General features: G+C 43.4%; 1 protein-coding gene across 3 annotated transcripts in view; it reads left to right on the forward strand.

Annotated features, from left to right (window-relative positions):
* Nucleotides 1-890: 890 nt before the first annotated feature.
* The window catches only part of RBFOX2 (RNA binding fox-1 homolog 2), an 846,394-nt gene continuing 832,377 nt past the window's right edge, over nt 891-14,907 (forward strand). Inside the window, exon 1 of one of the 3 annotated variants that reach the window (XM_075321972.1) lies at nt 891-1,176. In XM_075321972.1, the coding sequence (XP_075178087.1) occupies nt 1,132-1,176 (45 nt within the window). In that variant the 5' untranslated portion in view covers nt 891-1,131. The remainder of the gene's footprint in view (nt 1,177-14,907) is intronic. The other 2 variants (XM_075321970.1, XM_075321971.1) reach the window with 2 other exon arrangements.

Genomic DNA, 14,907 nt, shown 5'->3' on the forward strand with positions numbered 1-14,907 from the left:
AATGAGCGGTCCCAAAAGAAGAATGAGCGGCTGCGGGAGCAATGTTCAGTCGCACAGGTGACTCGGTAAGTAAATCACGCTAGCGTTATTATTTTTTTCTTTAATTTTACTTTATTTTTTTTCGTTCCCGAGTGTCCGACCCTCGCTGGTGCCTTTGTACCCGCGGGGGTCAGATTTCACAGTTCAGACCACCCATCACTATTTTTTCACAAAAATAGGCCATCAAATTCAGAATTAATGCACCAAAAATGCACAAAAAATGCACCATCATTACAAGTGTTTTGGGATTTTTTTTACATTTCCAGGCACTCTGGGACAAGGTGCAGTTTTGGTTGCAGTTAAAACTGCAGTGTGCGCATATACCCTAATTTCTAAAAAAAACCAAAACACAAATAAATGAATAAGATGCAAACATGAATGTCACTATTATAATCAATTTTACTTAAAAAAAGCACAAAGAGAAGAATGAATAGGGGCCAAACATTTGATTATTTTCTTTACTAACAGCCAGTTTCTCACCTGTGGCTGTCTGTCAGGCAAATTCCTTCCACTACCCTTTCCTTATAATGTCCGGTCACACTTAATCCTTGCAAGTTTGAGTGGAACAGCTGACAGAGGAAGGGAGGGTGAGCAGCACTTACTCCCCTTCTGTCGCCCCAAAGGCCAGAGCAGCTGTCAATGGGTGGGGGCAGGTGTCTCAAGTTAGTATGAAACATGGCTCATAAGAGTTTATGCTGTAAAATATCTGAGCCTCAGTCCTCCTCCACCCCTGCTCCTCCTGCTCCCCCCCTCCCTCCCTTTCAGCCATATACATGGCCAAAGGGGCTTGTGTGATGAAGCCACCTGTCTCTTAAGTCCCCCACCACCCATTTAGTACCCCTCCTCTCAGCCCAGCTGTCCCATGCATGTACATATCCAGTCTACTTCATCTTTCTCTCCGAGTTTTTTTCTAGCTGACTTTTTACACTGCTAGTGAAATCTCAGGTCCTTTCTTTCTATTACACATGTGCCTGACTTTTTGCTATTTCCTACTGCTTTATTAGCATCTCTTTCTGCTGGTTATCCTATCTATCTGCAAAAGTGGACTCTACTCCAAGGGTGGTTGCTCACAGAGTGCGCTCTGAGAGAAGTATGTTTGGTGTATACTGCATGGAATATCCTTATCCGGTTGTACAGGTAGGTCTCTGCATATTACCTTCTCAAAGTGGAAAGGATAGCCCTAATCTGTGACCTATGTGTTGAGGCTTATGGTTGCTATTAAACAGATGTATATTTACCTTTATAAATGAATGCTCACTCTCCCAAGCTGAGTTCTGTGAATTAAGTGCTTATTTTTGTCTCCCATTCATCATCTTGTGCTTAAATGGCTCATGTTATGCTTGACGTTTAAGAATGCAATTGTTTTCTATGGATTGCTTTACAAATATTTATGCTTGTTTACAACTTACTGTAACTGTGTTTTTACGGATTTATACTGTAGCCTACTTAGCATAGGTAGTGTGCTGCTGTCCTTCCAAGAATCCCCTCATAGACGTGTAAGGCTAGGTTCACACTTCCGTTAAAATGTATCAGTCACAATCCGCTGCTCTGGTAAACAGCGCTATCCGTTTAGCGGATTCCGTTGTGTCCTATAGACTTGTATTAGTGGCGGATTGCAACTGATGACCTTGCGTTGCATCCGCTGCGTCGCGGTCAGTCGTTTTTTGACTGACCGCCGGGTGGGTGCAATGCAGAATGTAACGTTTTTCTGGCCGTCAAAATTGATGCACCGCGCAGGAATCCGCCGCAGTCCGTCACGCTTGTAATGTATGTCTATGGTGCTGGATTCCGTCATAATCCGTCTTACGACGGAATCCAGCGCTGGATTCCGTCATGCTCTACTGAGCATGCCCAGCATGTTTGGCACACCCACTGGGCTGTCCCAAACACAAACGGATCATGACTGATCCGTCAAAAAACAGACGCACAGCGGATGCAACGGACGCAACGGATCAGTTTTTTCACAGGAATCCTGTGAAAGGAATCCTGTGAAAAACACATCCGTTGCATCAGTTGACATCTAAAAAACGACTGAGGGTACTTTCACACTTGTGTTGTTTTCCTTCCGTTACAATCCGCCCTTTTGGAAACCAGCGGAATCCGTTAACGGATTCCGCTGTTTCCCATAGACTTGTATGGATGACGGATTGTACCAAAAGGACCTGCGTTGCTTCCGCTGGGCGACACTCCGTTGCTTCCGCCCAGCGGGAGGAACGCAGCATGTAACGTTGTTTTGAGCAGCGGAATCCTCTGTATTTCACTTCGCATGCTCTTCTTTTTTTTTTTTTTTTTTTTTTATTTTTTTAAAATCACAAACTTTATTTTGGCTTGCGGTGGCCGAACGTTCAGCTGAGCGCCCGCCCGCCGGCATGCCCGGCCGCCGGCAAGTGACAGCACTCAGCTGCGCGCCCGCCCGCCGACATGCCCGGGTGCCGGCAAGTGACAGCGCTCAGCTGATCACCCGGCGGCCGGCTGCAGGGAGCGATCAGCTGATCGGCCGGCTGCAGGGAGCGATCAGCTGATCGGCCGGCTGCCGGGAGCGATCAGCTGATCTGCCGGGAGCGATCAGCTGATCGGCCGGGAGCGATTCCGTTGTTTTGCAGCATCCGTTGTGCCACTATATGCAACACATCCGTTGCATCCATCACATAACGCAATGCAACGGATACCGTTCAACGCAAATGTGAAACTAGCCTGATCCGTTGCTGACGGACCTGACGGGTTTAAAACAACAGAAGTGTGAACCTAGCCTATGGCGGTCCTATGTCCAGTGGATGTTTGTAAAATGTAGATGCTAAAATGATGTGTGTTCTACATTAATAGAATGAGTACTGATTGATTTTCCCTTGTGTGTGATGGGTGACAGTGACCTGTCTGTAACAGATGGAATGGTAACTCAACCCCACAGCATGTCCTAGGGAATTGGATACACCGCTGTAAAACTATGTTTTAAGCAGATTGCCCTTGAAAACTGTTGTCCTCTATTCATAAGGAAGAACACGTAAAGGACCTTTGGCCCTAAACTTCAGTTCTTACTTTCTTTGGCATAATTGAAGTGTAAATAACAGCAATCATTCTGAATACATATTATAAACAGATATTAAACCTACCTGACTGACATTGATTGTCCACAGAACGGCTATGACCTTGATTCTGAATAATTCTTCCAGTGTGCTTGTTTTTCAGCAGGATAATGTATCTTCACTACCCTGCTGAAAAAAACCATCGCCATTACATAATACTGTTGTCAAATATATGTATTTTGTCTGCAACAATGTATTTATGTACATAAGATATGTGTCAAATAAATTGCTCATGAATGGCAGGACAGACCCTTCATATCCCAGTGGAAAATTACCTACAGCTCATGTGGCTCATGATCTATTGTTATCTGCTCTCCGCCAGCTTGGTGCCTTAGTACCAGGTTTAAAAGCTGAAGGAAAAAGGTGCAATAGGGTCTTACCCAATGGACATATAAGTGTAATAAGGGAATGTGCTCACCTATATGGGTGTTGTGTGCAGAGGTGTATCTAGGATTTCCAGCACCCGAGGTAAGAATTCAGTTTGGCGCCCACCGAGCAGTTTTGGTGGTCGTCATGTGACCAATTACTCATGTGATTTTCACACTTAGTCACGAGATGACGAGCTTCTCTTCATAATTCTCTCAATGTTCAATGAGAAACGCATGAAGAAAAGCTAATTGTCAGATGCAAGTGAAAATCCCATATGAGTGGAGTGTCCATGTGGTGACTACTAGAACCAGCAAGCAGAGCTGAATTGTGACAGTGGGTAACACACTGTTAGAACTGAGGATACTACACTGCTTAATTTTGTAATTAAAGGGGTTGTCCAGATTTGAGATGAAAATCTGTAGTGAATCTATTCGTGACTTCAGGCTTCTGAATTCTTATTACAACGCATGCTCTGCACACCTTTAGGATTCTCCGGTGACAGTGACGAGAGTGGACGATCATGGGAGCACAAGTATGAGATTTGTATATGTCTGGCCACATTATGATTTGATGTGCCAGCTTCAGTCAATTCATTTTCATTGAGCATGTCAGCACGTGACCACATCTATGTAAATCACATACTTGCAGCTTCATAACCTTCCACTGTCACCGCCAGCATCGGAGAATCTTGACAGCGTGTAGTGTGCACACTGTGAAAATTCAGAAGTCTGCAGTCACATAAAGTGACACAGAGAGTGACTGCAGGTTAAACACAAACTTGGACAACCCCTTTAATGCTCCTAATATAAATAAAATTATAGTAACCCTTAACGTCAGATGGCACAAGACTTTATTAAAGAGATTGTCCACTACTTTAACATTGAAGGCCTTTCTTTAGGATAGGTCACCAATGTCTGATTGGTGGGGGTGCCAGGTACCCGACCTATCGACTGTTCTAGATGCCGTGCTGGTGGTGGCAGGTGGCCGGAAGTGCTCAGTTCTGGATCTACTCCGTCTTCTGATAGTGGCAGGAGCATCCTATTAAAATCAATGAGGCGGATGTGCAGTACCCGGCCGCGGACACTATCATAGAACGGAGCAGATCCAGAAATAAGCATTTCCAGCCACCTGCACCAAGAGCTGATCAGTGGGGGTCCCATTGCACTCACATCAGAAGCAATGCGCAAGTGGAACCAAGGCCTAATGATGGGACATAGTCAGTATCACAAATAAACATTTACATTCAGGTACCTTATAGCTGATTTTGTCTCTGAGTTGTTTCTTTCTATTCTTCATCTTGTCCTGATGCCATGATGACTTTTCACAGTCACATCTCACCTCTGCAGATTTCCATCCTCTCCGTTCTTCTGCAGCACATCCCAACACGATGCCCCTAAAAATAGCAGAATGATTAGAATACTCCTATTTAAAAATATCTGCCCTACACTGGGCCTCAGAATAAATAATGGCCCCTCACTGTGTTCTGCACAAAATATGACCCTCACACTGTCCCTCTTATGGTACATGCCCTCCACACTGCCATCTCCTTTCCATACTGAGAATACTCTTCACACTGTCCTCTCACACACCCTATACTGCCCAGTCTTTATACTGTGCCCTCTCATCTCACCCCTCGCTATGGCCTCACACTGTCCTCCCATTCTGCCCCCTCTCCATACCGCCCCCCTCCACTACCCAGTCTCTATTCTGTGCCCCCTCACATTTTTCTCATCCCTTAGGCTACTTTCACACATCAGTTTTCTGCATTCAGGCACAATCCTTTTTTCTCCTGATCCAAAGGATCCGGCAAAAAAATGTGAAACCGTATCCACCACGGTTTTTAACGGATCCGTTATGCCGGATGCGTACAAAACCGGATCCGGTGGATACGGTTTGCATCCGTTTTTGCATCCGGTTTGTCCTTTTTTTTTTTTGAAGGATCAGCTTTTTTAATTAATTTGGTGCATGCGCAGTTTACAAAAACGGATCCGGTAGCCGCATCCATTTTTTACCGCATTGCGCCGGATCCGGCGTCCATAGGCTGTCATTGTAAAACACGCCGGATCCGGCGCGATGCGGTTTTTTTGCCGGACAAAAAAACGTTGCAAGACACGTTGCCTCTGGCCGCCGCTTTGATAAATTTTGCCGCATCCGGAAAAAAACGGATGCAACGCAAAGCCATCAGGTACAATCCGGTAACAATGCAAATCTATGGGGATAAAACAGATGCGGTACCGGATCCGTTTTACCCGTTTTTTTCCGGATTGTACCTGATGGAAAAAAACTGATGTGTGAAAGTAGCCTTACTGTTTCACTACCTTCTGTGTGTCCATATACTTTTCCACCTCACTCCCCCATCTTGCCCACTTGCTCCTCAGACCATTTCACTCTTTATTCTGTGTTCTCAAAATTTCTTCCTGTTTGCTCCTCATACCATGTCTGTATACATGCACCCTCGCTCCATATACCATGTCTGTATACAGCACCCCTCACTTCCTATACTATGTCTGTATACATCACCCCTCACCCTCTCTCTCCCCATACTGTGTATACTGATAGTTCCCTCTCCTTCCTCTGTCCCCTTCATTCTGTGTGAATAAATACCTCCCCCAGGGTTGGACTGGCTGTCTGGGGCCCACCAGGGGAATTGACTCCACAGGTTAGGTTGGTGATAACTTATTGATCGGTGGAACCAGAGCAATGGAAACCGCACAGATAGGAAGATTGGGGAACTTTATGCAGCGACAGGTGGGGTGTGTGACTGCAGCTCCATTAAAACCTCTGTGGAGCAGCCAGATAAAAACAAGCGCTGCGCTCGCAGCTACTGAGGGAATGAATTAATCAGGGGTCGAATCGGACACGAGTTCCAGTGTAATGGGGGATGAAAGTTGCACGATCGGTGCAGGTCCCAGCAATCAGATCCCACTGATGAATAAGTTATCACTTATCCTTAGGCCACGTTCACACGTTCAGTATTTGGTCAGTATGTTACATCCGTATTTGTAGCCAAAACCAGCAATGGGTGAAAAATACAGAAGTGGTGCTCGAGTTTCTATTACTCTTTTTCTCTAATTTTACCACTCCTGGTTTTGGCTTCAAATACTGAGGTAAAAAACTCACTGAATACTCAGTGTGTGCACTTGGCCTTAGTAAAGGTGATTACCTGTTTTCACTGGAGAACCTCTGTAAGTGCATATTTACTGTAGTGTAATAATCACAGGACAGGGAGGGGTTCAATGTTTAAGTATTTAATTTCTATTGGAAATAATCTCCCCCTTAGGCTGGTTTTAGGCGTCCGTGTTTAATCAGGTACCAGTCACACGCATGGTTATGGTCATGTGTGTGTCATGCATGTGTCATGCGTGTGTCTCACGTGGGACATCCGTGTTTGCATGCGTGTGACAGGTACCGGAGAAAGCACGGGTCTGTGAAATAAAAAGATTTTTCATATTTACCTGCTTTCTCCGGCTCTGCTGCCTCTCGCTCTTGACTGCCGCTCATTATATTCATCGATTATTCACCGCACTCAAGACCTGGAAGCCGGAGCATCGCGGGGACAGCGAGGAATACAGCACCGCCAAGGACAGGCAAGTATTCTTCAGCACAGTGACATCCAGGAGGTCATCGGAGTTCCCAATGAACTCTGATGACATCCTGATGACCCCCGCGCTACAGCTTCATGGGTTCATCAGAGTTCACTGGGAACTGTGATGAGTCCCCGCAATGTTCTGGCTTCTAGCTTCTCACCAGACAGACAGGCGCACGCACACAGGCAAAGGCACGCACAGGCACAGAGACACACGCACACAGGCAAAGGCACGCACAGGCACAGAGACACACACACACACACACGCACATGCACAGACACACGCAAAGGCACGCACAGACACAGGCACGCACAGGCACACATACGCACACACACACACAGGCAAAGGCACGCACAGGCACAGACACACGCACACACAGGCAAAGGCATGCACAGACACGCGCACACAGGCAAAGGCACGCACACACAGGCACAGACACACGCATGCACAAGCACAGGCACGCACAGAGACACACACACAGGCACGCACAGGCACAGAGACACACAGACAGACGCACGCACAGAGACACGCACGCACACAGGTGCCTAGACGCGCGCGCATACACACATAGCAGACGCGTATACACACTGCTGTATACTCACCCAGGGATGCGGTCCCCGGCACTGAAGTCCCCAGCTCTGCTCCACAGGGCACTGAATATTCAATGAGTAAAATGAGCGGTGATAAGGAGGGGGAGGCAGCAGAGCCAGAGACAGCATCGCTGGAGAAAAGTAAATATAGAAAATCTTTTTATTAAAAGGACCCATATTTTCTCCGGTATGTTTTACACTGATGTCACAAGGATCACATCAGTGTGCTATCCGTGTGACATCCGTGTTGCCGGAGATGCCTGCGTGTGTGCGTGCGGGGTCATGAAAGATCACACTGTCCGTGTGGAAACACGGACGTGTGAGGCACATCAGAGAATAACATGGGTACGTGTGACATCCGTGTTAAAAACGGATGTCACACGCACCTAAAACATGGACGTCTGAAACCAGCCTTATAGAGAGAAAAAGTGACCTCCATACACAACACAATCCACTATACCAAAACCCAGTAATACCACATAAAAGGGAGAAATACCGCCACACCGTGACCAGACCACACATTATCACATAACAGTGACCAAATACACCCACATACACAAGGGAGAAATACTACGACACTATGACCAGATAAACCTACTACCAACACATAGTGATCAAAAGTAACCACATACCAGAGAGTAATACCACCACATTATAATTAGACCACATAGTAACCGAATATTACCACATACAAGGGAGAAATACCACAACACTATGACCAGACCACATAATGACCGAATATAACTACATACAAGAAAGTAATACCGCCACACAATAATCAGACCACAGTGACCGAATACAACCACATACAAGGGAGAAATACCGTGACACTATAATCACACCACTTAATGACCAAATAATACCACACACGAAACAAATATCAGTACAACATAACTAGAGAACATATTACTACTACACAAGGACATATAATACTACAATAATGATCATGAATAATACAATAACTACAATGCTAATAACACTAATATTATCATCAGTGCCATAATGCACAGGAGCGCTGTATATAATGTATAGGTAATACAGTGATCGCCAGTGACATTATATACAGGAGCTCTGTATATAGTGTACAGTATAGTGTGTGTGTGTGTGTGTGTGTGTGTGTGTGTGTGTGTGTGTGTGTTCATGTAATACACTGACTTACCAGTGTCGTCTCTAGCTGACTTTATTCAGCTCCACATTTGTTCTTCATCCAGCACTGACCGCCGTCACTTCTTCCTGCCATGACGCGACTCTGCAGAAAATAAGTCACCTATAGCTGATCACTCCCAGATCACATTCCTCACTATTTCCCCAATTTCTACACTGTCAGATTCTTGTTTTCCCACTGGAGACAGTATTCTCAAAATTAACTTATATTTCATCAGTAATAATGTCCCCTAATTTGCCAATACAGTAATTATGCCCCACGAGCCACCATAAACTAATAATGTACAGTCGTATGAAAAAATTTGGGCACCCCTATTAATGTTAACCTTTTTTCTTTAAAACAAATTGGGTTTTTGCAGCAGCTATTTAAACAAAATTTGACCGGTGCAAAAGTATGGGCACCTCAACATAAAAGTGACATTAATATTTTGTAGATCCTCCTTTTGCAAAAATAACAGCCTCTAGTCGCTTCCTGTAGCTTTTAATGAGTTCCTGGATCCTGGATGAAGGTATATTTGACCATTTCTGTTTACAAAACAATTCCAGTTCAGTTAAGTTTGATGGTCGCCGAGCATGGACAGCACGCTTCAAATCATCGAACAGATTTTCAATGATATTCAGGTCTGGGGACTGGGATGGCCATTCCAGAACATTGTAATTGTTCCTCTGCATGAATGCCTGAGTAGATTTGGAGCGGTGTTTTGGATCATTGTCTTGCTAAAATATCCATCCCCTGCGTAACTTCAACTTCGTCACTGATTCTTGCACATTATTGTCAAGAATCTGCTGATACTGAGTTGAATCCATGCGACCCTCAACATTAACAAGATTCCCGATACCGACATTGGCCACACAGCCCCAAAGCATGATGGAACCTCCACCAAATTTTACTGTGGGTGGCAAGTGCTTTTCTTGGAATGCTGTGGTTTCTTTTTGCCTCCATGCATAACGCCTTTTTGTATGACCAAACAACTCAATCTTTGTTTCATCAGTCGACAGGACCTTCTTCCAAAATGTAACTGGCTTGTCCAAATGTGCTTTTGGATACCTCAGGTGACTCTGTCTGTGGTGTGCTTGCAGAAACGGCTTCTTTCGCATCACTCTCCCATACAGCTTCTCCTTGTGCAAAGTGCGCTGTATTGTTGACTGATGCACAGTGACACCATCTGCAGCAAGATCATGCTGCAGGTCTTTGGAGGTGGTCTGTGGATTGTCCTTGACTGTTCTCACCATTCTTCTTCTCTACCTTTCTGATATTTTTCTTGGCCTGCCACTTCTGGGCTTAACAAGAACTGTACCTGTGTTCTTCCATTTCCTTACTATGTTCTTCACAGTGGAAACTGACAGTTTAAAACTCTGAGACAACTTTTTGTATCCTTCCCCTGAACAACTATGTTGACTAATCTTTGTTTTCAGATCATTTGAGAGTTGTCTTGAGGATCCCATGATGCCACTATTCATAGGAGATTCAAATAGGAGAACAACTTGCAAGTAGCCAGCTTAAATACCTTTTCTAATGATTAGATACACCTGCCTATGAAGTTCAAAGCTCAATGAGGTTACAAAACCAATTTAGTGCTTTAGTAAGTCAGTAAAAAGTAGTTAGGAGTGTTCAAATCAAGAAATTGATAAGGGTGGCCATACTTTTGCATCGGTCAAATTTTGTTTACATGCGGATTGCACATTTTCTGTTAGTACAATAAACCTCATTTCAATCCAGAAATATTACTCAGTCCATCAGTTATTAGATATATGAAACTGAAATAGCTGTTGCAAAAACCCAATTTGTTATAAAGAAAAAAGGTTAACATTAATAGGGGTGCCCAAACGTTTTCATATGACTGTATGTCACTCATCCTGGCCCCTTTTATTTAATAATGTCTGGGGAAACAAGTGGAATCAGGAGTTCTTAATTGCTTCCTGCACAAAATATCACCCCACACGCTGCTCCTCTCCAAAATAGCCCCACAAAGTGCCCCTATCCATAATGTCCCCCAAAAATTTGCCCTTTCTATAATATCTCCCCCATACTAAATCCCTGTATAAATTCCCCCACCCACTCCTCATTATACTATGCTGCCTCCCACAATCCTTGATGCCTCATAATGTCCCCCATTTCCCTATAATGTCCCAATTTCTTTCAGAACGTCCCCCACTGACCTATAATGCCCCAATTTGCTTCATAATGTCTTCCACTGCCTTATAATGTCGTCCACTGCCTTGTAATGTCTTCCACTGCCTTGTAATGTCTTCTACTGCCCTGTAATATGCTCCATAAAGTTCCCCACAACTTCTTAATGCCCCTTGTAAAATAACACCGCTCCTCCCCCACCGCAGCCCCTCATGTAAAATTACTGTACATCTTCGGCTCCTCTGGAGCGCTTACCTGTTCCCTTTTGGAGGTATCTGCCAGTCTGGGAGCCCTATTGCTACATGCAACACACAGCAAGGAGACGCAATCAGCATTAGTCTGGGAATCCTACTGCGCTAAAACAAAGGGTACATCAAACATGGGGTCAGTATAATGAAGGTGACCAAAAAATCCAAATATTGTGTGGTGTGACAGCCAGAGACCAAATAAAATCAGTAGACAGAATAATGGTAACAGTCTCCCCAAAAGCGGAGTTTACCATTCTGGGAAAAATGGTGTAGGGTAAACAAGTGGTGACTACCCTGGTAGATAAAACAGATAACGTAACTTCAAAAAAAAAAAAAAAACATGGTCTATGGACATACATAATAAAGATCTGATGGAGAGCAAAACATTAAAACTTTACTTTTCGTATCCTCTACTTAAAATCCAGACAAATCGGAAGTGTTAATCCAAATACCACCTATACGTTAATTGTGTCACTATATACACCAGTTTCAAAAGAATGTGACCACAAAACACTATAAATAAGATTTAAAAAATCTTTTATTATTCATATTACAATATAAAAACGTTGTTCTATTGTCCTTATATCACGATTGAGGTTGTGAAGATTAAATGGGGAGATTTCATTGTTTGTGAATATATCTAAAATATTTAAACAATTATATTTATAATTTCACATGGTATTAGGTACACACTATAGTAATTATAATCACATGTTTTTGTAAAAATTAATTTGCACGAGATTAATCAAAGTGTGTGAATTTTAAAAGTATTTATAATATTCACAAATTTACACTAACATATTTATGAATTCCACTGTTGTATTATGAGCAGTGTTCACTTTTTCCATTTTTTTCTATTTAATATTAATATCACAGATTTTATTGACTCTTAGTTTTTATATTTTTTTTTATAACTTTTTTTATTATTACATTAATTATTAACCTGAGTTATTTATATGATTTTTATATTTTTTTTATGTCACTATTCACATAAGTGTCAATCTCCTTTTATCATTTTTTAACTATGTAAATAATGAATTTTTCATTGGCACATAATGCTCACTAACCCTCTTTGTTTGATTAAGGTGAGAGCATATAAGAGGAATAATATAGGATGTGGAAAAGAGAAAGTTTAAGATTTATAGATCTAGAACAATTCTGGGTCCATTTAGAGCCCTTATACTTTAAGGTCCCGTCACACATAACAAGATCGCTAGCGAGATCGCAGCTGAGTCACGGTTTCTGTGACGCAGTAGCGATCCCGTTAGCGATCTTGTTATGTGTGACACCTACCAGCGATCAGGCCGCTGCTGTGAGGTCGCCGGTCGTTGCAGAATGGTCCAGGCCATTTTCTTCAAAGGCGATGTCCTGCTGGAAAGGACCCATCGCTGTGTTTGACACTGTGTGACAGAGTCCCAGTGACTGCTGAGATCGTTATACAGGTCGCTACTGCAACCTGTATTGTTCCTGCATCGCTGGTAAGATCTGACTGTGTGACATCTCACCTGCGACCTCCCAGCGACTTATCTGCGATCCCCATCAGGTCGCATCGTTTTCGGGATCACTGGTAAGTCGTTGTGTGTGACTGGGCCTTTAGATCTGTATACTGACATCATTAAGTTGAAAAGGGAGAAGTAATAAGCCAGCACATTTGTTATCTGATTGAATGTGCTTAAATCCTCACTATGGGTCAGTATTCATCACGGTAAAGCAGGCGTATGCACTTCTTCCAGTGGCTGACGTTAAGTTGGTTGTTAAGTGACGTGTTCATACACGGCACTCTGACGCACCCTTCCCTGTTGATGCATCACTGGGGGGCGTGCCAGAGGAATGCATGATGCAGAGTCCATGCTTTCCGGTTTCGTCAGCACCCACGGAAAGCGCTGCACACAGCCGCTGTAATCCTGAGTATGTGATTGGACATTCATTCTTTACATGCGATCTCTCAGAATGGGTTACCACTTCTGAAGACGTTTTACACGAAACGTGCATTAAAGGGCTACAGGGGTTGCAATACTTTGGTAAGTATAATATACAGTCCCTGACAAAAGTTATGACGCTTATCCATGTTATGTAAATAAAAGCTTATAACCTGACTTTAAATTCATCCATTGGTTTCATAAATTACTCTTTTGAAAGCTGAAACCCTCCCAAACTTGGTTTAGGTTATGAAAATAATGTTGCTGAAATATTGATCATTTAATGAACACAGGTCAGATTTTGGCAAGTCAAAGGTTTTGTCGTCTTGTCATATAATGCACCCAATCCTAGTTTACAGCCTCACCTGTGCTCACTAAATGATTGGTTAATTAGTGGGTTCATATAAAAAGAAACACCACATCCCAGACCTTCAGTTGAACTGCATCTTGACCTCTGAGAACATGGCAAAAATCCACCCTGCGACCAAAGCCTTGATTATCAAGAGGCTCTTCAGCTCAAGATCCACTGCAGAGGTGGCTGGCACCTTTAATGTGTCTCAGCATAAAGTACAACAAATTAAAAAAAGATTTGAAGAGACTGGAGATGTTTTTGACAAGCCCAGGTTCGGCAGACCCTGCAAGACAACTGCTCAGGAGGAACGTTTGTTGGTTGGAAAATCCAAAGCCAGCCCCTCTTTCACTGCAGCAGAGTTCCAAAAGGCCTGGTTACCTCAAGTTCCTGTGTCAACTAGAACAGTTTGTAGGATTCTGTCTCGAAATTGCCTCCATGGTCAAATCAGTGAGCAGATCCAGCACTAAACAAAAGGCAATTAAAAACCGTATGGCATTTGCCAAGTCCTACAGCCTGCTAAACAGATGGACGCTGGAAAAGTGGCAGAAGGTGGATTTCGCTGATGAATCTTCAGTTGAATTACACCACAGCCGCCCCAGATACTGCATGAGACCTACTTGAGCCTGTATGGATCCAGAAAACAGTTAAGTTTGGTGGTGGAAAGATCATGGTCTGGGGTTAGATTCAGTATGGGGGTGTGCAAAACATTTGCAAGGTGGAAGGCAATATCAATAGCCTAAAATATCAAGAAGTATTAGCTACCTCTTACATTCCCAATCATAAAAGGGGTCAAATTCTGCAGCAGGATAGTGCTCCATCTCATACATCCATCTCTACAACAATGTTCCTCCTGGCAAAGAAGATCAAGGTGTTCAAGGACTGGCCAGCCCAGTCACCAGACATGAACATCATTGAGCATGTTTGGGGTAGGATGAAAGAGGATGCTTGGAAGACACCACCAAAGAATCTAGATGAACTCTGGGAGGCAAGTACAGTGCCTTGCAAAAGTATTTGGCCCCTTGAATTTTTCAACCTTTTCCCACATTTCAGGCTTCAAACATAAAGATAAAAATTCTAATGTTATGGTGAAGAATCAACAACAAGTGGGACACAATTGTGAAGTTGAACGAAATTTATTGCTTATTTTAAACTTTTGTAAAAAAGAATAAACTGAAAATTGCGGCGTTCAATATTATTCGGCCCCTTTACTTTCAGTGCAGCAAACTCACTCCAGAAGTTCATGGAGGATCTCTGAATGATCCAATATTGTCCTAAATGACTGATGATGATAAATATAATCCACCTGTGTGTAATCAAAGTCTTCGTATAAATGCACTTGCTCTGTGATCGTCTCAGTGTTCTGTTTAAAGCGCAGATAGCATCATGAAGACCAAGGAACACAACAGGCAGGTCCGTGATACTGTT

Source organism: Anomaloglossus baeobatrachus, chromosome 8 (assembly GCF_048569485.1).
Source record: "Anomaloglossus baeobatrachus isolate aAnoBae1 chromosome 8, aAnoBae1.hap1, whole genome shotgun sequence".
NCBI lineage: Eukaryota > Metazoa > Chordata > Amphibia > Anura > Aromobatidae > Anomaloglossus > Anomaloglossus baeobatrachus.